The sequence below is a fragment of the Chelon labrosus genome (genome assembly GCF_963514085.1).
Source record: "Chelon labrosus genome assembly, chromosome: 10".
Taxonomy (NCBI): domain Eukaryota; kingdom Metazoa; phylum Chordata; class Actinopteri; order Mugiliformes; family Mugilidae; genus Chelon; species Chelon labrosus.
The window spans coordinates 17,098,844-17,124,517 of NC_140360.1; the positions used below are offsets into that span (position 1 = coordinate 17,098,844).

The following is a 25,674-nucleotide window of genomic DNA, read 5'->3' on the forward strand; positions in this document are numbered from 1 at the left end:
TGCTTTCTATTTGACAAATAGATTTACAATGCTAAGTAAAAGAAAAAAAAATATGACTTAAAATAAATAAACATGACATTTTATGTACTTTTAATGGTTTGGGTGGTTTCTGTGCTTCACTACAACACACACAGTGGAACCAAAGCAACATTTTGGTTTGGACTGATGTCTCTCAAGTGTCTTACGGATCAAGATATTCGGTGTTTGCCGTCAGTACTTTATTTCAGAGCAGATGTTTTAGCTTTGGTGGTATGTGTTTAAGTAACGTTACATTATAATGAGATCAGTCTTATTCACTTCATCTGTCAGTGTTGGGGCTTATAAGTGTTCAGACAATCCAGTCAAACAAATGAAACAGAAATATTATGCTTTGTTTTTTATTCATTCAGGAAAATGAGCCAATATTACATATCAGTGAGGTGCAGAATTAAGTGCAGCTCTAGGATTGATTCTAAGTTGATTTCAAGGCCAAATTAGTACGTGTTTCCAAACAGATACTGAAAAGAATTTTCTTTGTCAAATTATTTATTTTTCTGAACGAACACAAAAGCATAATATTTCTGTTTCATTTCTTTAATAGCGTTCCCTTTGTCTGTCAAGATTTGTGAAAATCCGCTGACGTTAAGTCGGTTTTATCCAGCAATGTAGAAAATTCTGAGGGGTACAAGTACCTTTAAGCAGCACTGTATGCGTCATGTGTCCCAGTACGACGTAGAAGTGACACAGCGTGATCAACACCAGGACCCTTTAACCAGCCCACCTGAGTGTGGTCATGTTAAATGCTTTCCTGCTCTGTAATGCCAAAGTAGCAGCTGAGAAAAAGCTAAATCAGCAAATGATAGCACGCAAACATGTTAAACGAAGCCCTTTTTAGCATTTTCACAACTGTAACTTGATTATTTAATGTTTAAATGATGCTAACATGTGCTAATTAGCACTAAACACAAAGCAGAACTGAGGCTTTTGTAATTATTTTTGCAGGTAATTTAAGTCAAAGTACAGGACAAATTAAAACATGGAGACTGTTTCGTATGAAAAGTTAAAACAGTCGCTGTGGTGAGAAATTTCAGTCTGTCACCAGTGTGGTTCCCAGGGCCCATTTCATGAAAACTGTGACCTAAGATCATCTTGTCCTGTGTTAATTGTAGCACTTCTAACTCATGAGAACTTGGGAACTAGACTAGAAGAAATGCATCTTTACTTTGTGACACCATTGGCACCACTCGTGTAGTCTGTTTGCAGATCACACTCAGATTTACGCGTGCTTGCACAACTTTTAGGTGTGAGTTTTGTATAAGCACTTTCCAATGTGATCTAATTAGGACAGAGAATAAACTCATGAAACAGGCTCACCCTCTTGACCCGAACCAAACATGCCTCCTTTAACTCTACACACACCCTCTTACTTTTTGCTTTTTTGTAGCGTAAGAGTATAACCCAGAAAGACAAAGAGATGTTATTTAGACACATCTGAGACGGAGTGACTTCGTACAAATGTTTATATTTAAAACAACTGCAACTTAAGCATCCGAAGCAAAAGAAACAGGCATCAATTCTGCTGTTGGTCTCAAGTTATGAGGTGACAGAAAATGACTTAAAACAACTTTTACTACTCATCTACCCTCACGCATCACATTTGATTTTTTTTTTTTTACAGTGCAGATCATCAAGGTACTGCTCACTGACCCTGGCTCTTGATCACAGACACCAAATACACTCACAGATGTTGACAAAAAAGTCAAAATCAGGGAAGAAATACCAAAAAAATAAAAGGTTGTAAATAACCTGATGACTAAATCCTGAATCTTGAAACATGTGGAGGTGATAAAACAGTTTGGAACCAGCAGAGTGTTTTTTCTCAGTGGATAAAGTCCAAATCAGGCAAAGATGGTCTCCTCGCGCCTCTTCTTGGTCAGGATGGTTCCAGGTTTGTGCTGAGCGTCCGGGTGGTTGGTCAGCTCCGGAGGGCAGGTGGACACCGGGCTCTCAAGGATGGCTTGCTTCAGGTCGTAAAACACCGCAGAGTCCTCTTTAGTCAGGAAAGTCATGGCCACACCGCTCTTACCAGCACGACCCGTACGGCCGATACGATGGATGTAGTCTGCAGGAGGAGGAGGAGGGAGAGTGAAACACTGACACGGCAGCTTTCCGACACATAAAAATCTAATTCCAAACGATAATAAAATAATGTGAACGCAAACGAGAATCTGAACACAGAATGACGCCTCTTACCTTCAATGTTCTTAGCCATGTCGTAGTTGAGGACCATGGAGACGTCCTGGATGTCGATACCTCGACCAGCAACGTCTGTGGCCACCAGGATATCTTTGGCTCCTGCCTTGAGATTGGAGAGCGCAAACTCTCTCTGTTCCTGGCCTTTGCCACCGTGCAGCGTACAAGCGTTGTACTGTGAGAAGAAGACAAGACGGTCGATGTTAAATTTTTTATTTTGGTTGCACCGTGAAACTCACAGACTCGTGACCCACAATCTGAGACAAGCTGTGGTGTAGTCTGCAGTGACTTACCCCCATCTTCTCCAGAGACTTGGCCAGGACGTCGCAACCCTTCTTCTGGTTGACGAAGATGATGATGGGAGGCTCGAAGCCGTGCGACAAAACCTCCAGCAGCTTCTTCCTGCACAGCGCAAAACACAAAAACACTCAGCACTCTGTAAGCAAGCGAAATGTTCGGTGTTTGACGTCGGCGTTTTGAGTCTGCCTCACCTCTTCTCTCCCTCCGACATGAGCAGGACCTTCTGTTCCACCCTCTCGTGAGGTTTTCCAGCAGAGCCGATGTACACCACAGCAGGACGTCTGAGGTAGCTCCTGGCCAGTCTCTCCACAGCTGGAGGCATCGTAGCTGTGAACATGACCGTCTGCAAGACGCAGTAGAAGAGGAAACATTTAGAGAGAGAGGATGCGACAAATATAGATCAGCCCAGTTTGTAAAGACACACATACTTGTCTGTATTTATGTTTCCCAGATTCGAAGTTCATCATCATTTTCTCTGGGTCCTCTGCTTCATCCGTGTCTGGTTTCTGATTGGTCACTGGGATGTACTCCAGAATCTTCTGGACGTCGGGCTCGAAGCCCATGTCAATCATACGATCGGCCTCGTCGAGGACCACGTAGGTGCAGCGGCCCAGGACCAGGTAGCGGTTCTCCAGAACGTCGATCAGACGACCGGGGGTGGCGATCACAATCTGGTAGAGGAGGAAGACAGAAATATGGCTGGTGTTGGAGCCTATTGATTCTTTATATTTTGGAAATGCTAAGGTTAATGATGACTATGGTAGATGAACTATTATTTATTATAATTGTTTTTTGCTGCTCAAGCTCCTCCTCCTAGTCAGACCATCCTCCTCCTGTGATTAAGGAGTGAGGACAGCTGGTTTGCCTTGAGTCTGTTTTTTGTTGAAGGAATGAAAGGAGTGAGTGATTATATGTTTAGAGATGGAGCAACTTTTCTGAGATGATGAAATGGAAGCTCAGGGTTACTCCCAAGAGGTTTAGTGACATCTGGTGCTCACTGGAATCTAATGCTGAGCTCAGATTACAAGAGACTGAGTCTGATCTATCACCAACAATCAGGGGACGAATCTGGTCTGATCCTCGTTCGGTCCTTTTCAGATAATGTAACATGTGCATCTTTGATTTAAAAGACTTTCTCTTTAAGTGTGCGATAATTTACAACCCAGGCAGGATTTTAAAGTTTAGCTTCAGATAATCTAAACACCGTTTCAGAGACACACAAGTATAAAAGCTGAATGTTTCACCTCGCAGCCCATCCTGAGTCTGAACCCTTGGTCCTCTCGGGAGATTCCTCCGATCACAGCCACCGTTCGGATGCCGAGCGGTTTACCAAACTTTATGGTTTCCTCTTCGATCTGTTGCGCCAACTCACGGGTCGGGGCCAAGATCACAGCGTACGGACCCTGGTCTGAGTCTTCAATCCTGCCGGTCAAAGTGGAGAGGAATGTTAAAGCCAGTAGGATGGACACTAAAACCCAGAGTGGGACATTGTCTGTGGGTTTACTGGAGATTAGTTGGAGCTTAAGCCGCGTTACCTGTCAATTTTAGGCAGGGTGGTAATCCAGACAAGCAGTGGAATGAGGAAGGCAGCCGTTTTACCGCTACCAGTCTCGGCCACGCCGATGATGTCACGGTTCTGTAAACCAATAGGAATGGCCTGCCTCTGAATCGGAGTCGGATCCTGGAAAGACAAAAAAGTTCAACGTATCAGAATCAGTGACGTACTTTCACATGTCTGCTTGTGAAACTTGAAATGTTATTGTCTCTCTGACCTTGTAGCCACATTTGTCGATGACCTCCAGGATGTGTGCGGGCAGCGCGTACTCCTTCCAGTTCCTGATGGGGTTGGGGATCTTCCCTCCCTTTGTGGTGATGCTGTAATCCTCTCTGAAGATACGCCAGTCTCTGTCCGTCATCTCGTCCAGCTTCTTCTGAGACCAGTGTCTGTCGTCCCAGCGCTGCTTGGCTTCCTTCTTACGCATTTTCTTCAGTCTCGTCCTGATTTAAGAATAAAGGATTTGTTAGCAGGAAAGTTGACAAAGCAGCTCCACCTTTTCAAATAGGTTTAAATATTGGTTCCTCATGATCAAGTTGTACTCACTCTTCCTGCTCCTTCTCCTCCAGCGTTCGCCTCTTCTCCATCAGGTCGCCATAGAAACGTGACTGCTCTCTTTTCTGTTGCTTTAGGTCGATGCCAGCGATGAAGCCTCGTCCATACAGCTGCACCTGATGCTTTTCTTTGTAGCTGGGGAAAAAGATTATAATGTTTAGACTGGAAAATAAAGACCTGCACGAGGCATGAAGAGTGCGCTCGCAGTCGACTCACATCGGGTTGTAGTCCACTGAGGTGTCTTCAGAGGCGTCCCACTCAAACACAAACTTCCTGTCGTTCAGGTGACGAGTTCTCCGGCGTTTTTTGAGCCCACCCAGATATCGCTCCTGTGAGTCAGTGAGCCGCATCATTCATAAATACAAATAAGCAGGCTTTTGATTCTTTACAGTGGGGAAGGAGAGCGTAAATTTAACACTAACCTTGATGGCCTGGAGTTCTTTGCCTTTATCTTTCTCCTCTCTGAGCTTCTGTCGGCCATCGTCCTCCTCATTCCCGTTGTTCTCTCGCTCCATTCGCTCTCTCCGCTCTCGTCTCTCCCGTTCCTGAGGGTCCTCTGTATCAAACAGTCTGAGTTATAATCGACAGGCTTTGACCGTACAACAAAACACAAACTATTAGAGACAAGTTAGAGGCTGAAACACACCGAGCATTTTTCTCCCTATGTCCTGAAACATCCTTCTCTTCTTTCTCTCCTCTTCCAGCATTCTCCTCCTCTCCTCTGTCTGTTGTTCTCTGCGTTTCAGAGCCTCAGCTTCTCGCTCTGCCTTTGACAGGAACTTGGGCTGAAAAAGTCAAAAAATAAATAAAGATTTAGGAAAAATAATGTTGGATTTTAAAAGGACAGAAATCAAGCATGTGTCCATGTGTCCAAGAAGAACATCTTACCTTTGCCTCTGCTTCCTCTTCTGCCTTCTTCTTGGCCAGAAGTTCCTCCAAAGACAGCGGCTGGACCTGAACAACAAGAACCGGTCAAACACTCACAACAGAAACAGAAAAGGCAAAGTTTTGAAAACTTTCCCCAAATATCAGATTCTTACCTTGTCTTTCTTCTTTTTTTCATCTTCCTCCTCTTCTGCTTTTATATCCTTCTCTCTCTTCATCTTGCCATCCTTGGACTTTGGTGAGGCGCTTCTATAATGGAGAGTAAGAAACTGAATTTCAACAACTGTGAAATAGTAATTTTGAGAATTTGTTCCTTGTAACCCAATCATCTTCTACATGTTCAGTGAGCCAAGAAATAATCTGCTAATTTATTTTCATAATAAATGCATTGAAATTTGACCACAACTATTTTTAACTGTTGCTCGAGAAACATTAAAACGTTAATTTGTAAGCTCTTCCAAAAACTTGCAGCTCCATTTGGTCCATTCCAGCTGATAAATACCTGGACCTCCTGCCGCGATCTTTGTCACGCCGATGGCTGTCTCTGTCCTTACGGTTCCTCTCTCGTTCCTTATCTCTTTCACGGTCCTTCTCTCTGTCCTTGTCTTTCATGCGTCGGTCTCTGTCATTATGACACACATCAGACAGAAACAGACAACCTTAAGTATTTATACAATTATGACACAAGTACATAGGATTAAATAATTACGACAACTTGTTGAGATGTTTTGTTGTGGCTCTACTGTTACCTTTCTGGAGACTTGGAGCGGTTTCTTTCTCTGGACCGATGGCGTTTGCGTGAAGGCGAGACTTTCCGGTCTCTTTCTCGAGAACGACTGCGTCTCCTCTCTCTGTCTTTGGCCCCTGAGGATTCTGCATCCTTCTTGTCTGTGGAGTCGGCCGCCATCTGTAGACACATAGAGCATGGATGGGTAGCTTTATCATCAACTTCTAAATAAAGCATGTATTTAAAACACACAAACATAAATGGGTATCTCACTGATGCAGTCACACGGAACATTTTTGCCTATATACATAATTTTAAAGTGAATTAAAATGAGCATCTATTCCTTCAACAACAGGTGGTCATGAGAATTTAGCATGAACACTGTTTAAAACTTATTTAAATCATTGAATATTCACAAGCAGATAATTCAGTGAGGCTATTAATATGACAAAAACATTACGACGGAGTGCAACCAATTACATCTACGTAACAATATCACACTTCGACTTTAATTTCTTTGTGTCAAACCATTTTAGTCAAAGCATTTAATCACGTATATTGCAAAAGACTCGGTTTCGGACACATTTTCGAAAGATGCTTGACTCAACCGCTTCTTACTGAGCTTCAATGACATAAACAGTTTCTCTTAGACATACACGGAGGAAACGAAAACTATTGAACCTCTTTCTTTTTTAAATAGATCCAGGCTTAGTTTAGTTTACATATAAATGTTAACATTATAGAAACTTTTCATACAGGTTCGTGCAAAATTGAGAAACTCTGCAGAGTGAATCCAGTAAGCTAGCGCCTGATGTTAGCTAGCTAACTACTTAGCAAAGAAAAATGCTAATAATCTTCAATAAACTGCTCAAACATGGAACACTGAAACCACATTAAACTATTTTAAAATATACTCCGCTGCATTTGTGGTTTAAAACATTAAAAGTTTACCTTTAACACTTGTCAACAAAAACAGTTGCGATTTATCTACGCTTCAAGAAGACGCCATATCTCCGGACACGAGCTGAAACGCGCAAGGATTTGTGGGAGCGGTAGTACCAAGCGTTACACAAGGAGTCAAGGCAGCTGTTTTTAGAACTACATTTCCCAACAAACGGGGTGACGTCCTTGAGGGACCCCTAATGTTTAGCACATGAGCGCCTAAATGCCTGATTTAAAAAAAGTTTCTCTTATCGAGAATGTGTATTTGCCCGTTTAAGCACAAGGTGGCGCTCGTGTTACATGTTAGCAGGATACTGACTATGAATTGTAGCTGTTTCTTTTCTATAAGAGAAAAACATACGGGAGATTAGGAATAAATAAGTTTAATACATGCATAATTATAATAAAAACAGACATTTTAAAATACATATAGTTCTGAGAGATGACAGCACACAGTGAAAGTTCCTCAGACGGGGTATTTGATCGTGGCAGAACTGAAAGATTCTTTAAATATTACATATTTAATTCAGTAAGATGTTCTCTCATAAGTCATTGCCTGATAAAAGACTAAATGGTACGCAGACACGCTGCGATGATGAAACAGGCCTGTCTGTTAGCTACCACTTAAAAATGTTATCCAGTGTAGCAGATTAAAATTCAAGAAGTGCTGCGCTGTAAGTGCCAGGACCAGACTATGTTTTTCCTGTAATATAACCATCCACTGCTGTGTGTGTGTACGTGCTCTTACAGATAGATAAAAGACATTTTAGATGCTGCTATGCTTGGCTACAGTCTGAATGGGCTAGATGTTGATTCATATTCTGGACCTGCCTTCTCTTCCATAGGGAGATCAAAAGAGATTTATGGAGCCCTTCTGAAGGTGAACTGTTTCAGTAGGAATAGATCAAAGTTGATGGTATGAAAAAATAATTAATAAAACACACACAAAAGGAGAAGATAGTAGGGAAGAAAACAACAGACTGGCAAGACAGTTGAAGTTAGAGTTTGAATTTTATGCGCTGAACTCTGTTCATGAAGACACATTTTTGTTACTCTGCCTAGATTTTATCGGATATGTCTAAACAGCATTGAAGACACTTTGAATAATGAATGAATGAATAAATGCTTTATAGTCGTTGTACATCAGTACAGTGAAATTACCACATCTGAACAGTGCAAAGATATAAAGCATAAAATATACCCATTCACACAGCCACCAATACCCACAATCATACAAACATAACAGCAATAAATAGTATGCGATTAAAAAATAATAACCTACTACGGTGTTTATAAAATGCTGAGCATGAACATTTAATATGCAGAGGGCTGTGTATTCTTTGGAGGTTTTTTTCACGGAAGATAATTTCACTTCTTATAGAAAGAAAAACAAACACGTTACATGTATGCATTCCAGTTCGCATGAATACTACAGGTTGCCCTGATAAGAATACCATTCAGCCATGTTTAAATTTGCCATGCTATTACACGTCAAAATGCCTGGCATGAAGAAAGTCAGTGAATTATTTGGCAATCTTTTCTTTTTCCTTTAACATGAAAACTTTCAGTCCTATTATCTCAAGGACAAATTTTCATGATATTATGTTTCAGGGCCCTTGAAAACTGGGCCAAAGATCACTTAACAACAACACAGAAATGTACTGTTGTGTCTGTGGTCAAACAGACGAACCCAGCCACGATACAACAGTCTGATGATAAGCAGACAGACATTTTCAATTTCAAAGAGCACAAATGAAACATGAGATTTCCAGCAATAGCAAACTGTACATGTTCATCATATATGAAATTCGTGCGTGCATCACTTCCCCTTTTCAGGTCAACAAGAAGCCCAAACAGGCACTCAGTATTGTATTTAAATGAAACTTAATATATTACAGACTGTAAACTGCATTTTTTACAGTGTGTGTGTAAAGAATGAGTCCTTTTCTTTTCGGTGTCGATGACATTTTGTGCCTTTGCCGAGTGTTGACATACACCACTCCTCACTCACACACAAACACGCTGTCTTCATACTTTTGTGCTTCACCATTGCCATGACTACGCTACGTTTGCCATTAGGAGCATGTCTCATACAGTATATCCACAGCTGCCCTTAGTGAGCGATGCACAGGTTGAAGATTTAGTCCAAGAGCTGGACCTGAAAAATATGCACCCCATTATTATCCTGACAAGCTGCTGCCTTATTTCTGGTGTTTCTGGTGAAGAGCCAGCAGAGGAAAAGTGACAAGAAAATGAAGAGACATGACATGAGATGAACAAATACTTATTACAAGGTACAGATGAATGACAAAACAGGGAAAAAGTGCTATTTAGTTTTATTGTGTGGTTTAATAGCTTATGAAGAAATGTATTATTTCTCTACATAACTAATGAAAATATTTCAATTTAACCCTAATTGAAGTGAAGGTCTCCCCTTTCTTCAATTTGCAGGTAATAATTCGCCAAGTCTGGAAGCTAAACTGCTTTTGTCCAACATTGTGTAATGTTGACTTGTTTCCAGGTTCTGATCACTAACAGCTGACTATTGATAACATTTAAAGGTTTTGTGTAAATCAATATCAGCGGGTTGACAGATCATGTTGTTTATTCTTGCAGATAAAAGCCCTTTAAAGAGATAACATGGAAACAACTCCTCTGGTCAGTGTATATTTACCTCAGAAGCCCTAGAAACAGGCTTTTTCTGGAGTCATATGATTGGATGGCACATATATAACTGCATTTGACTGTTTTCCAGATGTACGCATTCGTCTCCTACATCTCCCAACTACAGTCGACCCCCATCCCAGGCACCTCATGTGCCCCAGCCTCTGCTCCCTTCCCCCCATATCCCCCGATGCCAGGCGTGGTTGTCTAATTAAACTGCTGGAGGAGCATTCACTCCTGACATGCCCTCGGGGTGTGCCAAACAGGGCACGTATACACAAAGCGGGGGTTAGATCTGGTGAAGGTGAGCAGTGCCGGTGAGATGGGGGTTTTCAGGGAGAAGGGCAGATAAGGAGGGCACAGGATAGTCACACCAGGATATTTTATTCACCTCTAGCAGGGACACAAAGGGGCTTATCATTTCAGCAGACCTGAGCTGAGCCCCAGCATGTGTGAACCCGGATCACCTCACTGCACTCGGAAAGAAGAAAACATGCAGACTGCAACTGCTTAGTATACAACACACACACTGACACACATTCATACTCCAATTCACATGTGTAAAATCATGCATGAATGCCTGTAGCTGCAAATACACTGATAATTAGACTGCACTGGCACAACTGACACAGTGACACAGATTACACTTTTATTTATTGCACATTTGATTTGGGTTTAAGCACTGTATGCTAATGCTAATACAGTGCAATATGGTTAACCTTAATATGAGTGCATCCTCAGGGTTCAAGGCTACAGAATGACCGTGATTTGTGCTGTGTGGTGAAGTATGTGTGCCGCGTTGAGTAGCCAAAAGCTCACAGACAGGCTGAGAGCTGCCTGAAGCTGTCACATCAGACAGAAAGGGGCAGACTGACTGAACGAAACTTGACTTCATTAAGTCTGCTGCAATCAGAGAAATTCAGCTCTGATTTTTGTCATTTTGGTGCCAGTTCTAGCACTGCTGGCCTGGCCCTTTGTTTAGAAGAGAAATGAAACAAAACTTTAATATATTTTTACAGTTTGTATTTGACAAGAGAAACCAGCAGTTTAGAAGAAATGTACTTTTTTTTTGTCTGCCACGGTAAATATGTTGCTACAGCCAGCAGGTGGTATTAATGTCAAAATAAGAAACAATAGTAAAATACGCCTGGCTCTGTTCAAAATACACCAACTAATCCCTCTGAAGATCAATTAATTCCTGACTTTTGGAAAAGAAATATCAACCATGTAAAACCATAACTTAATGGTTTCAACATTTTCTTTTATTTCACTTATCTTCCAAAATGTCCAACTTAAACTAGTGAATTAGCCTTAGCTTGTTTAGCTAAGTAATTTTAGCTTGCTAACAAACGTAATCCTTTAGCTGGGAACTGTCAAATATAGTTACCTTGTGGTATTAGAAACTAGTTAGGCAAAGGAATGAGCTAAAGGAATTAGTTAAATAACCAAACACTGGCTGACATTTGTTAGTCAATGGAATTAGCTAACTGAATATGTTAAAAAAATGTTAGCTTTCCTAATGTTAGCTTGCTAGCCTGCTAAAATGTGTCAAACTTGATCTGGCATCTGTTGGACATAGTTATGGATCTAGCCAATGGTTAGTAATAAAAACTAGCAAAAAGAATTAGTTAAAGTCATCTTGCTTAGCTAACTGATGTAATTAGAACTTTTTAAACTAGCTGACAGAACATTGATAATGCAGGGATAGGCTAGAGTGTGAAAAATATATATAAAACAATGAGGAAAGACGTTACAGTGGTCACGTCTGCTAGACTGAATCCCAGAGAGGCAGATGCCAATATAGGACAGTCTTTCCTTTGCTCCTCGCCCAGCTGAGCCTTTGACATACAGCCCCATTTTCCATCCAGAGACAGGAGTTATGACACTGTCAGGGCAGCTGTGGCAAAGCTCAGTGCATACGAGGGAATGTAACCTACATGTCAGCCTGCAGATAGCTCATCAGTAACCAGGCAGCACTTATTTTCCAGCCCCCAGCCTCAGCTTCCCTTTCTGTTACTACTGTGTGAGGCATGTCTGGTAGGTTGATTGTGAATGTGTGCGTTTTTATGTGTCTGTGCTGCCATGTCTGATAGATGATGTGCTTATGTGGTAATGAGACGAGCTGCACAGTGACCATTTTCCCTAACTCCCAGAGAGGGTTTCAGATGGCAGCACTCTTCCCTCAATCATCCTCCCTTTTTATTCCTGATCCAGGTTCCTCAGCAGTCCAAACCAAATGCGCTGCAGGCTCCCATCCATCCAGAGAATAACACAAATGTCTAGACTGCACAGATCACTTGCTGCTGACCTGTTCGTTACTTGGCATCAAATGTGGCAGGACCTCATGTGCCTTTTTTTGGCTTATAGGAATACATTTTCAAGCATCAATTAGTTTTTTTTGGGGGGGAACTCACTTTCTGTCAATAAATTAGCAATTTTATGCATCATCGCAAAGAATTAAAAACTTTAATTCACATGATTAAAAGCTAAAATAACAGCAATATATTGGCCTCATTCATCCACGGAGACTGTGTGAACCACATTTAACAGCATTTACTAAATGAAAAAATCAGTCTTTTACTCTCCGTGTTGACAGTAATGCAGTAATATCCCAATGCATGAATTGCTCCTGTGACTTCTTAGCCATTGTAATGTAATATGCAAAAAGATTGACATTTAGTAAACTTTTTAAGGCTTTCTTCCTGAGAGTTATGAAGACTGACACCTCCTTTATATTCATATACTAAATATACAGCTATAGATAGCAGCAGGTTGTGTTAGCTTAGCATAAACTGATAAAATAAAGCTACAGCTAGCTGCTTTGTATATGTTATCTATAATATTTATCCAATATTTATTGTGTTAAACTTCTCCACAAGAAAGTATGTAGTTGTATTTTCAGCAATTGCATTGGGGGGCGGGGGGGCTGCTGCACTGGATGCAAAAGCTAATTGAATGGAAATGGAACTAGCTTGCTAACAAAACGCAGTCAAAATATTGTGACACTTCATCGAAAAGTTGTTTGATTAATAAGTGAACTGGGAAGGCATTAAATGATACACACTGTATCTGGAATCATATTAAGCTGAAGGGAAAGTTTACAAAAAGCTAAGCATCTTAAAAGGTGCAGTGTCTGTCAAAAGACAGTGGCAGTGCTGGTTCCACATCAACTACGATTATGCAGTATAATCATGCCTTGGAGCAACCTGCCATGGCTGACTGTACTGCGCTCCCTTCATTTGGAGGGTTATCTGATTTTCAGAGACATGTAATGTACTTTGGCCAGTTTTTTGATAAACGTGTTAGAGGGAGACAGGGAGACTGAAACTGTGGAGAAAGATAAGAGAGAAGAGTGACAGTCTCAGCAGAAAGGCTTGGAGACTAGTTTATCCAAAAGCTGATCAAACCACGTTTCCATTTCCAGCTGTAGAAAATCAATGTTGGAGCAGCCGGGAGATGAAATTTATCTGAGACTGCCGGTGCAGAGAATATTCCCACAATTGCCTTGTCTGCCGCCGTATAAAGGTAATGGATAAAGTGCTGCTATATCCTGTGTGTGATAGCTGAGGAATGGCAAACATTCAGCCACATCATCTATGTTGTATCGTGAGTGGGACAGCAGGACGTAGCCAGGGAGAAACTGATAACAGAAAACATCAGTCAAATGAAAGACAAAGCAAATATAGTAATCGAGGTCAGGGACGGTGGTGGATTATATAAGAAAAAGCAAGACAAAGAGAAACAGTAAAACGTAGCATAGGCTGTTAGTGAAATTAGCTTCTGGAGACATTTTTTATTCTATACTTAGAATCTATTGTGTATTCTGAGTGTATATTTAATATATATAGTTTAGTCTGGCATGAAGTTTATGTTAGAAACACATATTAGCTAGTAACTGCACCAGTTGAGTAGAGGTTACCATATATTTTAGATAAATGTTTGCTAAGTGGATATTAGATTATCATTACTAAATTACTAAATTAAAATGGGTAGCACTACACGAACAATATTAACAATTGAATAGATACAGACAGTTACAGGCAACTGTTAAATGAATGAAACTAGCTAATTGTTAGCTAATGGGATTAAATAAATAACATTAGCTTGCTTAGCTAGCATGCTAATAAGTACAGAGTCTGATCAACATAATTTGGACACTTGATTCAAAGGCTGTTTAATAATGTTGTAAACTGGGAAGAGATTAAATTAAATAAATCAAAACACATTGTATATAATTTATGTTTGAAACACTTGGACTATTTCTTTGATCGAATAAATTAAATCATCCAACAGACTGGCAGTTAGGTTTAATATTTAATTTGTTCCCTGTTTTTATTTTTGAAGGTTATGGTACATGACCATAGTCCTGTTATTCATGTCCTAAATTCTAAAGGTGAAACTATATTAAAGCACTATACAACTAACTTGCAGTTATTAGAGATCTTATGGTGGACTTCATCCTCTTTCTTAGTGATGGGTTTATTTAAACCAGTGGATTGCAATAGGAAAACCTTTTAATCAAACAACACATTATTTTTTTTCCCAAACAAAAAACAAAACCTGGCAAGTTTTCAGAATGAATCATGTATGTAAATGTAATGTATGCATATGAAATTGGACGTGTGTGTGTGTTGGGGGAAGGGTTGATGCCTGGAGGCTGTGTTCATGCTTCAGTGGTATGACATCCACAGGCTTGTTCTGACACCATAGCTGTGTAGATACCGTCGTCGTGCAGTTGTAGGCCACCGTCCTTACAGACTGGACAAAAAAGTTTACCTTGATGCTGGGAAATCATTGCAGATACAATTCTGGCTGCACTTTGTTTTCATGCATTAGCATAGCATTTTATTCAGACACATAATAATGTCTTATCTGTATCTTGGCCTTTCTTGCTGAACAGTATGTGAAATGGACTACTGTGCCCTTGACCGAGGAAATAGTACATCATCAATCATAGACAAAGTGTTGCCAAGCTATCAGTCTTATCTTCTCTCAAAAAGCCTTGAATTTGATTCCAAGTTTCCTAAATAATCTTTTGTTCCAATTTGTACATCTCCCGAAAGTCTGTGAAAAAATTCAGTCTGGTGTATTCTGGCATGGCTGAAGAGATAAGAGGTGTATCTGAGAAAGTTCCTAGGAAAGAAAAGTGTGTTATTTATAGTTAGTACTTCCGCTTAACGTGGATTTCTTTATAGTTAGCGGTCAATACACCCATCTGTCCATCTGAGGCATCCTTCCCCAGTTGTTCCTCTTGAGGTTTATTCCATTTATATTCCCATTTAAGCTTTTTTCCCTGCTTATTTGCATCAGGCATCTAAGAAATAAAACTGACTTGACAATACATCCATCAACTTTAATTTGTTTACCACAGAAATAGAGAAACACCGACTTGCATATTAACTTCATACATATTTATTTAAATAAAAGATCTAAACAAAGTAGCGTATGGCAATAACAAATAGTACATAATTCAGTCAATAATTTAAGCCATAAAAGGCAACTTCACACAAGCATTTTTTATTTTTTTTGGCTTCAGTAACATTCTGTTGGGGGGATTTATTATAATATTAATAAGAGTTGTAAGATGAAGGATATGTACAGCAAAACAAATCAGCAAGAAAGTGAAACGATGGCTGTATACGGGAGAAAATGCATCTTGTCTGAGGTGGCAGGATGCGTCAGACAAGCCTGCGAAGTGAAATGATGAGTACAGCAGAGCTACAGAAACACGTTACAGACGTCATGTTGTTTCCTACAACCCACTCCTGGCTGCTACCAGCGTGGGGTGTTTCAAGCCACGTAGACATCTTGGACAGTCCGCCGCTCCCTGATATGTCCAGCCATCACCTTCGCTGTGGCGTCCGTCTAATGCTACAAATAAAAGGTGAGGCGCCCTCTCGGAGAGCCATCCCTCCCTCTCTCGGTGAGGCATGAACTGCCCCTGCTCGCACTGTTGCCAGGCAACGCGTTAAATTCCAGTGTTCTGCACATCGCCGGTCTTTTCGGTGCAGACCTACAAATCATCAAGTCCCTCCATTAGCCGAGCTGTCAACAGCCGCTAATGCCAGAAGACTCCGGTGAATACAAGAACAACATCAACAGCTACAAAAACACCAGTGACAGCCACAAGAAGGTAGCAACACCCAGCAGGAAAACAAAAGGTCTATTTTTTTTTTAAGTGGAAATTGCGAAGATTACTTTTCTGGGTAGTTGTTAAATAAAATATATCCAAAGCACAGAAAGAAAAGACAGGGAGGAAAAAGACAGGACCAGCCTGTTTAAGTGGATCAATTCAGACTTCTCTCCTCAGTATTCTCTCAGGGACATTTAGTCTTCATGATTTATTTTAGCGTAAAGTGAAACGATTGTTAATGCGTCTCTCATTCTGATCCGTGCTTCGGGCCAGTGGGCATGGATGTATTAAGAGATCTGGAAATTGAGCTGGAAAGCTTGTATAAATTCAGCCCAAAAGCATTTTCTATAGACCACCGTTATGAAACAGGTATCTGTAAAACTGTTGACAGGACACCTCCAAGGTCAGATTTTACTCTTGTTACTATGAATTTCTAATCCATGGAAGATCTGCATTTGTAAAACCCCCCCAAGGGTCTACAAAAGTGAGTTTTATTTTCTCCAATCTAAAATTTATGACCCAAGCAGAAAAAAAAAAAAAAAAGCTTGGGCAGTGAGCTGTACAACGCCAAACCAGGTGAGCAATTTTCACTCAAGGAGAGCGGGTGCCATCTTTGATTCTGGTATCTAGTATCCGTACAACACCCACGACCATAACCATGGATGTATTAACAAGACCTGGATACCGGATGAGATGATTTTGGGCTCTTGGAGCATTAGCATCTGTGACTTTTAAAGGTGAGCACATAGGAAGAATACACGACCAAAACTCATCAGACTCCCTGTTGGCTCCTCACATACATGACTGGAACAAAATAAAACAATCCTAAAATTGTTTTTTTGAGTGTGGTTTGTAGAGATCATAAAAATGTCTTGCCTGTTTTACAGTCGCTCTTTTCATTACATGTATGTTGGAGTAAAAACATGCACGAATGAATGAATATGAATATAACACCAGTCTCCACCAGTTGAGATGCATTGTGGGTAAAACAGGAGCCATTTTCTTTTTTGAAGTTTTATAATTGTGCATTGTTAAATTAGTGTAATAGACCTTTAACTCTGCATCTGGAGCTTGAGACATATGTCAGCACACATTTAGAGCCCCAAATTAAACTACTTCCCTTCCAACCACCTATGACTCTTTTTGGTGTGATAAATCCGTTCAGAAACCTTTGTTATGTCTATAAACAAGAATGAATGAAGCGTGATAGGTCTGTATGAAAACTGGTATCCATTAAGGAGCACAAGGAGATGATTCACCCGTGTGAATTGAACTGAATCTCACAATGACATGTTCAGACAGTATTTATAGGGCACAGGGTTTTTGTGTGTTTGTTTTTCACACATTAAGTCCACCCTTGACTGTTTTGTTGCTCATGTGAGTGCTGAGTCACGCTGCGCTCCTTCAGATGTGCTCTCAGTTTGTCCTCCCACTGCCTTTGCAAATGAACACCCCGCTTGCCAAATCCCTCCCTTCTCTCCACCTTTCCTCCGCTGTCAGCTTTAATTCCCAAACGAAATATTGCGAGGGGTCAGCTGGGGAATAATTTCCTTAAGGACCGATGTTTTAAATTCCCCGAGCTGCATTTCTGTAGATGCCACTTACTGTCACTGTCAGATTTTACATTTCATCTCATCACCCGGCCCACACCGTGACCTTAAACAGACATTCAGACAATGAGATGGATGGGAGGGGGCATCGCTATTGGAATTTCAAGTAGGACTCATCAGTTTAATGCAGTGTTTACAACCACTTCCTTCATGCTAAAGCGAAGGTACTGACCTTATTTGGGCTGATTCACAGCAACCTTGTTGCGTGGGTCTGCAGCTTAGAGTGCCTGTTCTGCTCTGCTTGTATGAGATAATTTAATTGAACATGAACGGTTTGTGCTGGTGACAAGTTACGATCAAAACTTCAGAGTTGACTATAGAGAGCATACTGGTCTTTTTGGAAGTGGTTTACAGGAGTCTTGGGGAGGATTCTGCAAAGGAGAGAGAGGCGTTTGTAGAAATCCACATCATTGCTCTCTTTCCATTGCACACCCTGCTCCAGAGCTCAACAGCTACAGTATAGTTCCTCTCTTATTCTCCTCAGCAGTTCAGTATTCACATAATGGAGCAGCTCTTGGACTTGTCCTTGCTGAAGGTGGAAGAGAGGAGCTCTGTCTTGCTGGGCAGGTGTAGGAGTCTCTTGGAGAGTCGGCGTACGGGGCTGGGTTTGTTGGCAGGCTGGAGTTTGTTCATGCAGGCCAGAGCCGCAGTACGGAAAACACTGTGGATGCTTTTCTCTGACGTGAAGGCTGAGCACTCCAAGTAAGCTTCAGCTCCCAGCTGCTTGGCCAAGGACGACCCCTATGAAACGAAGGAAAGGTATGATTTGGAGCGAAATTAAAATCAGCTAGAGGCCGATGGAAATCTCAAAAGACAAAAACTTTACTACCAAACTTTTTAATGAGTAAAGATTGACAGACAAACCTGTTCATGGGAGATTGGAGCTTGTTTCTGATTGGACAGCTCCATGCGAGTGCATACATCTGTGCGCAGGTCGGTCTTACAGCCTATTAGCAGGATCCGAGTGCTGGGGCAGAAGTCCTGGATCTCTGCTTTCCACTGCAAAGAGAAGAAGCCGGTGTCATCAGACTGTCACTTAAAATTATAATGAGTAAGATAAGAGTGAATTACATCAGTTCTTACCTTCTTCAGTGCACCGTCTACCGTGTCTGGCCGGCTGATGTCAAAGCATAAGAGCACGGCATCTGAGTCGCTGTAGCAGAGAGGCCTGACGTTGTCATAGTACGGAGAACCTTGAAGAACAAGAGAAATTAAAAAGGGTTTAGGAAGATGGACACAACGTCTTTGTAAATGTTTTCCCTCGTCAGCAAACAGAAATAGAAACCGCTCTCTCTACAATGTGCCCGTTGATACTATTATTATTGTAATGCAGCATCACAGTCATCCTCCTCACATTAACACAGTACAAACACATACACTCCTGCCAAACCCATAAAAGAGCAAATTATTTCTCTAAGCTTCCTGCGGAAGGATAATTTTCCAGAAAAGTCACTCAGTGAGTCAACTGGTTCAACTCTGAACCAATCATATCCTTCAATTATGATTCATTAGCAAAGTTTCTTTACCAAAGTTTAAATATAACAATAAATACTGTAAACATCAAGTAGCATTTGGATTTTTCCTTGTCTTGTGTTTAGTATCTGAGAAAAAAGTCGCACCTCGTCACTTCACACGGCACATACCTTCACACCAGCAGGTGGCGCTAGTCTGTATACGTCATTCATTAGGGAAGAACAGCCCAAAGGGAAACTGCAAGAGCTACTGTAAGATGAGAGGCTAGGAAAGCTGTGAACCTTCATAAAGTGCCGTTCATTCTAGGCGATTATGTTGTTGAGAAAATATTAATTTATCCAATTTAAGATTGACCCAGAAGTTTCCTAGAGGAGTCCAACTAGTGACAAAGGTGCAGGACAAACAGCAAAACCTTGAGCCAGCACAGACAAACGGCCGACCATCAGCTTAGTGTGTGACACATGTAATTGATACAGAATCCACAAAAAAGTAAAAAGACTGGAGGTAAACTGGTGGCCTTTAAAAGCCTCTCTTGGTTGAATTTGATTCAACAGTGCTAGCCTATACTGTATGCTTCAATCGAAACTAACCTGCTGCTTGCTGTAGCCTGAGAATGGCATCAGTGTGCACATGTAATGTCAGTCAGTATCATAGAGCGTTGTGAGATCCACAGCCGCCCCTGTTCAAAGATGAATTGTCAAAACTGAATGAAAACCAGTAGTTACGATGAGATTACGGTTACTTAAACTTAATTGTTTAAAAGCAGGGCCCTCTACTTTCAAATTGACAAAAGTTTTGGCAGCTTGCAGCAATCACTTTAAGTAGAGACAAGAGCGAAAGCCCCCTTCGCACTGCTGCAGGCACATTTGAACTGCAGCTGCAATATTGAAGGTGAATCTTTTAACTTTTCAGACTTTATTCATACACTGTCATCATCACCACAGCCTTTATTAACCTGTGGCCTCTCTCCTTTTCCATAATAATCAACCAGACATTGATAAACTAACCCCACAACATTAACCATTCATCATCTCACTCAGACAATCTATCCTGATTACTGTCACATTAACCTGCTTCGTTATGAGAAAGTGACTTAAGGCGTGCAGGAAACACATTTCGCCTCCATTTCCATAAACAGCACAAAGTATATGTTGTACTTTATTTTAACTCTCAGGAAGACTCCTGGGCTAAAAACAGACTGACAGGATGTCCGCGCTCTATTGTCTTCCCTCTGCCACCTAATCACTCCCCACACGCCAGCACCAGGATTTAATTTCCTATTCCTATTCTCGGGGGCCAAATGTGCACAAGAAGCTTTCCTTTGAAATATAAGAGGATATAATTACACCAAGAATAGATAGTGAACCCCAGTAGGTGTCTAATATAAGTAACAATCATGTTGTCCTGATGAATTTTGCAGTCTACCTAGGCATTCACAAAACGCTTTAGTAGAATATCAGGAAGCGCTGCAGTTCAAAATAAACCTCCTGCTTCATCCACCCCGTCCAGATTTTTGACTTTAAAGCAGAACAACTTATACAACGGCTTTCTATCAATAACATTTATTTTAGTGGGAATCGGAGCGGCCGTCACATAACTATCCAAGGTGATGTAAGGCTTGAGAAAGAGGAGGCAAGCAGATCTAAAGAGGGCCCAACTTCTCGCACCTACCGCCTCCCACACATTAGCAGCCCCCAGCCTGGACACACAAACATCCCTTTAACTTGAGCAAACAAGACCGTTTTCATACACCGAGAGAAAGATGAGATCCTCTTGATAAAAGAAGTCTTTTCTTTTTAGTTTGTGTATTGAAAATCCTGCTGCATCACGGACGGACGCCTGGAGTAATGATTTTGTGCCTTTCTTTATCTGATGTGATTGCACAATGAATATTTTTAGGTGTTTTCTTCAGACAAAAAGAGGCATCTAGAGGCGTATATCTAAATTTAAGGAAGTTATGACAGTAAACATATTAATCTTTCACAGTTTTCCTGGAAGCTGTTCGCTGATCATTGAGAGAATTATTGTAAACATAATAATTAACAATGAAGGTTAGAAATAAAGAGGGAGAATGAAAAGATGAATGAAGAATGATGTGTACATGTACTGTATGTGTGTTGCAAGTGTCTTATGCAATGTTTCCTCAGGAAAGGGTGGCTGTCCAGAAAGTTTTTTTTACTTCGTGGGAGACAAACACACAAACCTACATTAGTCCACCGCTGCTTTCAGTTACATAAGACCTTTTTTTTTTTAGGCAGCACACACCATAAGGCGGCGGGGAGGTCATGCATATCTTTTCTCTCAGTATCCCTCACTTGTGCCTTCTGTTCACAGACTGTACGACACGCACACACACACACACACACACACACACACAAGGCAGGACACACATGCTTGCCCACTCTCTTGTGGACTTCCACCCCCTGCATGGACGAGGCATCCCCCCTCTCCCCCTGTGAAACAGCCCCTCTGCCGGCCAACTGGCACTGCTCGACTTCCTCTGAACACAAAGCCTCAGCCAATTCTGTTACGGAAAAAATTCATACAGCAGCTCATGGCTTCTTTTCTTATTGATACCATTTACATAATAACATTTTTTCTGTTTAAGGTCGGTAGGCTGCTGCAATTAACCTTCTCACACAGCCCAGACTTACTCATCTGCTGACTTCAGTCTAAAACATTTACAAATTGTAATTAAAATGTCCATACTTAGTTTCCCAGAGTTCACAGTGACAGTGACGTCTTCAAATCGTCTTGATTTGTTTGACTGTCAGTGAAAACACGAAGATGACAAACAAACAAAAGCACAAAAACTCCCCATTTAAGAACCCGGAAGCGACAAATTATTGGCATTGCTTGTTGAAGTCTCCAAATCGTACAAGTATTAGATTGTTAAAAGAACTGCAGCTGAATATTCTGTTGATTAACTGAGTAATCCTTTCAGCTCCAGTCTGTATTTATAATCAAGACAACTAAAAAGAGTTTCTTCTTCCATATCAAGGTCGGAGGTTCAGGGAAATTAGGTGCACCTTGTAATCTGAATCTGGGCTTTACCCACCCAGTATGTGTATGTGCACCCTGATCAGCGTATGCACCTGAACTCTTTCAAAGTGTAATGATTATAAAAGGGTCAGTTCACACATGCCACACCCTTGCAACGAGTATAAAAACTGCAAGCTATGAAAAATGGAATCATCCAGTAGCCGACCGACAGAAAGGTAATGTTTCTGATGATCAGCTGGTTGTTGAAATCATTTTTCGGGTAAAATAGTCAATAGTATTTGAAGGTTTGACGCTTTTCCCTGTTTAATATCTTTAAAACTTGAGTATTTTTGGGTTTTGGGCCACCTTCAGCCTCAGAAAAATTTAATTGTATGCGCAAAGTGATAGGTTAAGAAAACACTGGGCATATTAATCAGAAAATTGCTCAGAGAACCAATAATGTTGATATAATCACAAAGAAATTAGTGTGAATACATCCATCAGGGCCCCAAAGTAATACTAGGGACCTAGAAACTTAATAAAGAATAAAGTCATAAATTAGCATCTAACATGTATTTGACAAATATCCCTGATCTCATATTTCCTCACATTTGGGTCTACTTTTTAATCCAGACCCAAGTAATCGTGAGCAAAAACTGCAGATTGGGCTTGTTGTTCATTCCTTTCCTTCACGGTTTTCACCAATCCACCAGATCTCTCATCAGATTTCACACCAGAGAAAATGTGTTTAACTGCATCAAAACAGGATCTACAGGTACTGAAATCTGGGTAAACAGCACTCAAACTGTAACCCTGTAACCAAAACAAAGGGTGGCTTCATTTACAATCATTAGTCGACTCCGGGCTGGCTGCACCGTTGGAGGGTAAACAAGTTCCAAATATTAACCCATCAATGCAACAATGAAACCAAATACATCGACTTAACCTCGGCCTGAAAGCACAGAGAGAATTTTTAATCTTTTGCCAGCTGAGTCAAAGAACTTGACGGACGAGGAGATCAGAGCGTTGCACAACCGGAAGTTTCAGTGAACTCAGACACAAAAAAAAAAAAAAAGAGCTCACCTGATGTGTCCCAGAGGCTGAGCTCAACACGCTGGTCCTCGAGCTCCAGGCAGGCCGTGTAGTTCTCAAACACAGTAGGGACGTAAGTCTAGAAACGACAATTAAAGAGCAGACTTAGTACGCTGCGAAGGACTTGGTACGTCTGACCAACATCAAAAAGTATGAAACACAATTACTGAAAAGGGAAATCACAAATTAACATTAACTTGCCAGGTCATTAGGTACACCAGTGAAAACAAATGCATTCTAATGTAAACGTCCTGCTCTTTGACAACCCTGTTTTAGTCAGTGGGCTGTTCTAAACAACAGAAACGCTTCTGTGTTTAAATCGATCCACTTTAACAGCACCACAAACTACATCCTCCTGATCATACAGTTGAATTACAACCTTTCTGATGCTGCTTCAACATAAATTTAACATTTTAACAGTCACTGAGATAAGATTTAGGATGCATCTGTTTTCACCAGTGTACCTAAAAAACTGGCAAGTGAGTGTAGCTATTTGTGAATTTATCTATAATCAAACTTAGTTTTCTTTTGATTTAAATAATCAATTAACTATGTGTGGGGTATCTTTTTTTTAGTTTAAACCTTGACTACACATGTCCTATCAATACATCTATAAATACAAATCTAAGCAACACTGACACTAATACCTAAACTATGAATATGTATATTAGCCACTTATAGATTTTTATTCCTCCTCAGGGATGTAATAAATTATACAAAGACGACCTGTAAATTAGTAATGTTTTTCTTTTTCTTTTTTTCCACGGCTGCAGTTTCTACTACTGCTCCTAAAATGAGACCTCTTACCTCAGGGTAGCAGTCCTTCACCAGGACTTGTAACATCGCTGTTTTACCGCATTGGACGTCTCCAACCAGCACCAGTTTACACCTCGCTACAAAGGGCTGCGTGAGTCTCCTCTCCTTCATTGTGCACGTCGATAAAAACGGACAGGGCTTCGGAAGACGCAGGAGAGGGAATAAAGCAGGTGAAGTTTGGTAAATCCTCCCGGTGAGCGGCTCCTTGAGGTCTGCGAGGTAGAGGAGGAGGAGCAGCAGCAGCAGCAGTAGCAGTAGTCAGTCAGTGGAGAGAGGAGTCACTGCGGAACTTTATATTGTGGCGCCAACCAATGAGCGCTGCGCAGTGCGCGAGCCGCAGGAGAAGGCCCGTGCACGCGAGCCCATCATATCAATAACAGGGATGGCTGATACTGATTGCATTAAGGGCCTGCACTGAACAAAGGGAAAAGTATGTGAACGTTATCACAAAAAAAGTATGAAAAGTTAAAAAAACAAACGGCTCTTACACCATACCATTAGACTGATATTATTTTTATTATTAAGACATTCATGTGAAAACATAATGTTAATGCTGCAGCTGAGTTGGAAGCTAACAACAAGCTAACAAACTGTTATCAATCACATCATGGATAACCCTGACCACCCTCTTCATCACACAATAGACAGACAACGGAGCACCTTCTCCAGAAGGCTCAGACAATGTTGTCTAAAAGAACGCTACAGGAAATCTTTCCTGCCTCAAGCCATCAGTCCGTACTTCTCCTCATCTGTGTGTGACAGATGACGATCTGGACTATTGCTTTTGCACTTTTGCACATGTGCACATAGTTGTTTGGTTATTGGTTATTAATTTACTAAGCCAGGGAGGCACAGTTGTGTGGTAGTTAGCACTGATACTTCACAGCAAGAAGGTTCTGGGTTTGAATCCATGGGCCAGCTGGGGACTTTCTGTGGGGAGTTTCCATGTTCTCACTGTGTCTGCATGGGTTCTCTCCGGGTGCTCCGGTTTCCTCCCACCGTCCAAAGACATGCTCGTTAGGTTCATTGGTGATTCTAAATTGGCCGTAGGTGTGCATGTGAGTGTGAATGGTTGTCTGTCTCTGTGTGTTAGCCCTGCGATAGACTGGCGACATGTCCAGAGTGTACCCCGCCTCTCGCCCAATGACAGCTGGGATAGGACAAGTGGTTACAGAAGATGAATGAATGAATTTACTAAGTCAAACCTGACAGCTTCACAGTCCAAACTTTAAAATGATTAAAAAGAAATCTAGATAGTTACAGGAAACAGCAGCTAATGCTCACACTTGAGAGGCATGACGTGAAAATAAGAAACCAAAACCAATATCAGATTAGATCATTATTATTATTATCATTATTCAGGCACTGATGTAAAAACTGGATGTCAATGCTGCAACTGTTGCTCAAAGTAGCACGTGACTTTTTATTTATTTTTTAACAAGGATACAGAGGGTAAAAATGCAGATTATTTTGCTATACTATCGATTTGAAAGAAAGATGATAGGAAGTTAATTAAATTAAATTATCTGAGAGGTAATACAACTAAGTGTAAAAAACAAATATCGAAATATCACTGCAACCTGCAGTGGATCCAGGAGATTCAGTATTAAAGTGTTTATAGTCATGTATAAGTTAAAAAAATACAGAAGTGTGAAAAACTGTTTCTCCTATATGTAAGTTGTATTTATAAAAGGAAACTTTAACTATA

General features: G+C 40.9%; 2 protein-coding genes across 2 annotated transcripts; both read right to left on the reverse strand.

The window, feature by feature from the left end:
• Positions 1-394: 394 nt before the first annotated feature.
• On the reverse strand, positions 395-7,286 carry ddx23 (DEAD (Asp-Glu-Ala-Asp) box polypeptide 23). The gene is made up of 17 exons (XM_084552695.1): positions 7,206-7,286; positions 6,277-6,434; positions 6,030-6,149; positions 5,683-5,776; positions 5,531-5,596; positions 5,289-5,427; positions 5,065-5,198; positions 4,859-4,971; positions 4,634-4,777; positions 4,305-4,530; positions 4,068-4,213; positions 3,777-3,954; positions 2,961-3,203; positions 2,724-2,875; positions 2,526-2,634; positions 2,233-2,407; positions 395-2,101 (listed from the first exon to the last, which is right to left on the reverse strand). The coding sequence occupies exons 2-17, from the start codon at positions 6,432-6,434 to the stop codon at positions 1,878-1,880; spliced, it is 2,421 nt and encodes an 806-aa protein (XP_084408821.1). The 5' UTR covers positions 7,206-7,286; the 3' UTR covers positions 395-1,877.
• Positions 7,287-14,458: 7,172 nt separating this feature from the next.
• On the reverse strand, positions 14,459-24,341 carry LOC311495059 (rho-related GTP-binding protein Rho6-like). The gene is made up of 5 exons (XM_084554370.1): positions 23,958-24,341; positions 23,142-23,229; positions 18,687-18,796; positions 18,468-18,602; positions 14,459-18,344 (listed from the first exon to the last, which is right to left on the reverse strand). The coding sequence occupies exons 1-5, from the start codon at positions 24,075-24,077 to the stop codon at positions 18,099-18,101; spliced, it is 699 nt and encodes a 232-aa protein (XP_084410496.1). The 5' UTR covers positions 24,078-24,341; the 3' UTR covers positions 14,459-18,098.
• Between the last annotated feature and the right edge of the window lie 1,333 nt (positions 24,342-25,674).

Excerpts from the sequence above, each read along its gene's own strand:
- ddx23 (XM_084552695.1), bottom strand. The coding sequence starts at position 6,434 with ATGGCGGCCGACTCCACAGACAAGAAGGATGCAGAATCCTCAGGGGCC. Across the intron at positions 5,777-6,029 it reads GATCGCGGCAGGAGGTCCAG|AAGCGCCTCACCAAAGTCCA; the intron begins GTATTTATCAGC and ends TCTCCATTATAG. Across the intron at positions 2,102-2,232 it reads CATGGCTAAGAACATTGAAG|ACTACATCCATCGTATCGGC; the intron begins GTAAGAGGCGTC and ends CTCCTCCTGCAG.
- LOC311495059 (XM_084554370.1), bottom strand. The coding sequence starts at position 24,077 with ATGAAGGAGAGGAGACTCACGCAGCCCTTTGTAGCGAGGTGTAAACTG. Across the intron at positions 23,230-23,957 it reads TGAAGGACTGCTACCCTGAG|ACTTACGTCCCTACTGTGTT; the intron begins GTAAGAGGTCTC and ends TGTCGTTTCTAG. Across the intron at positions 18,797-23,141 it reads CAGCCTCTGGGACACATCAG|GTTCTCCGTACTATGACAAC; the intron begins GTGAGCTCTTTT and ends TTGTTCTTCAAG.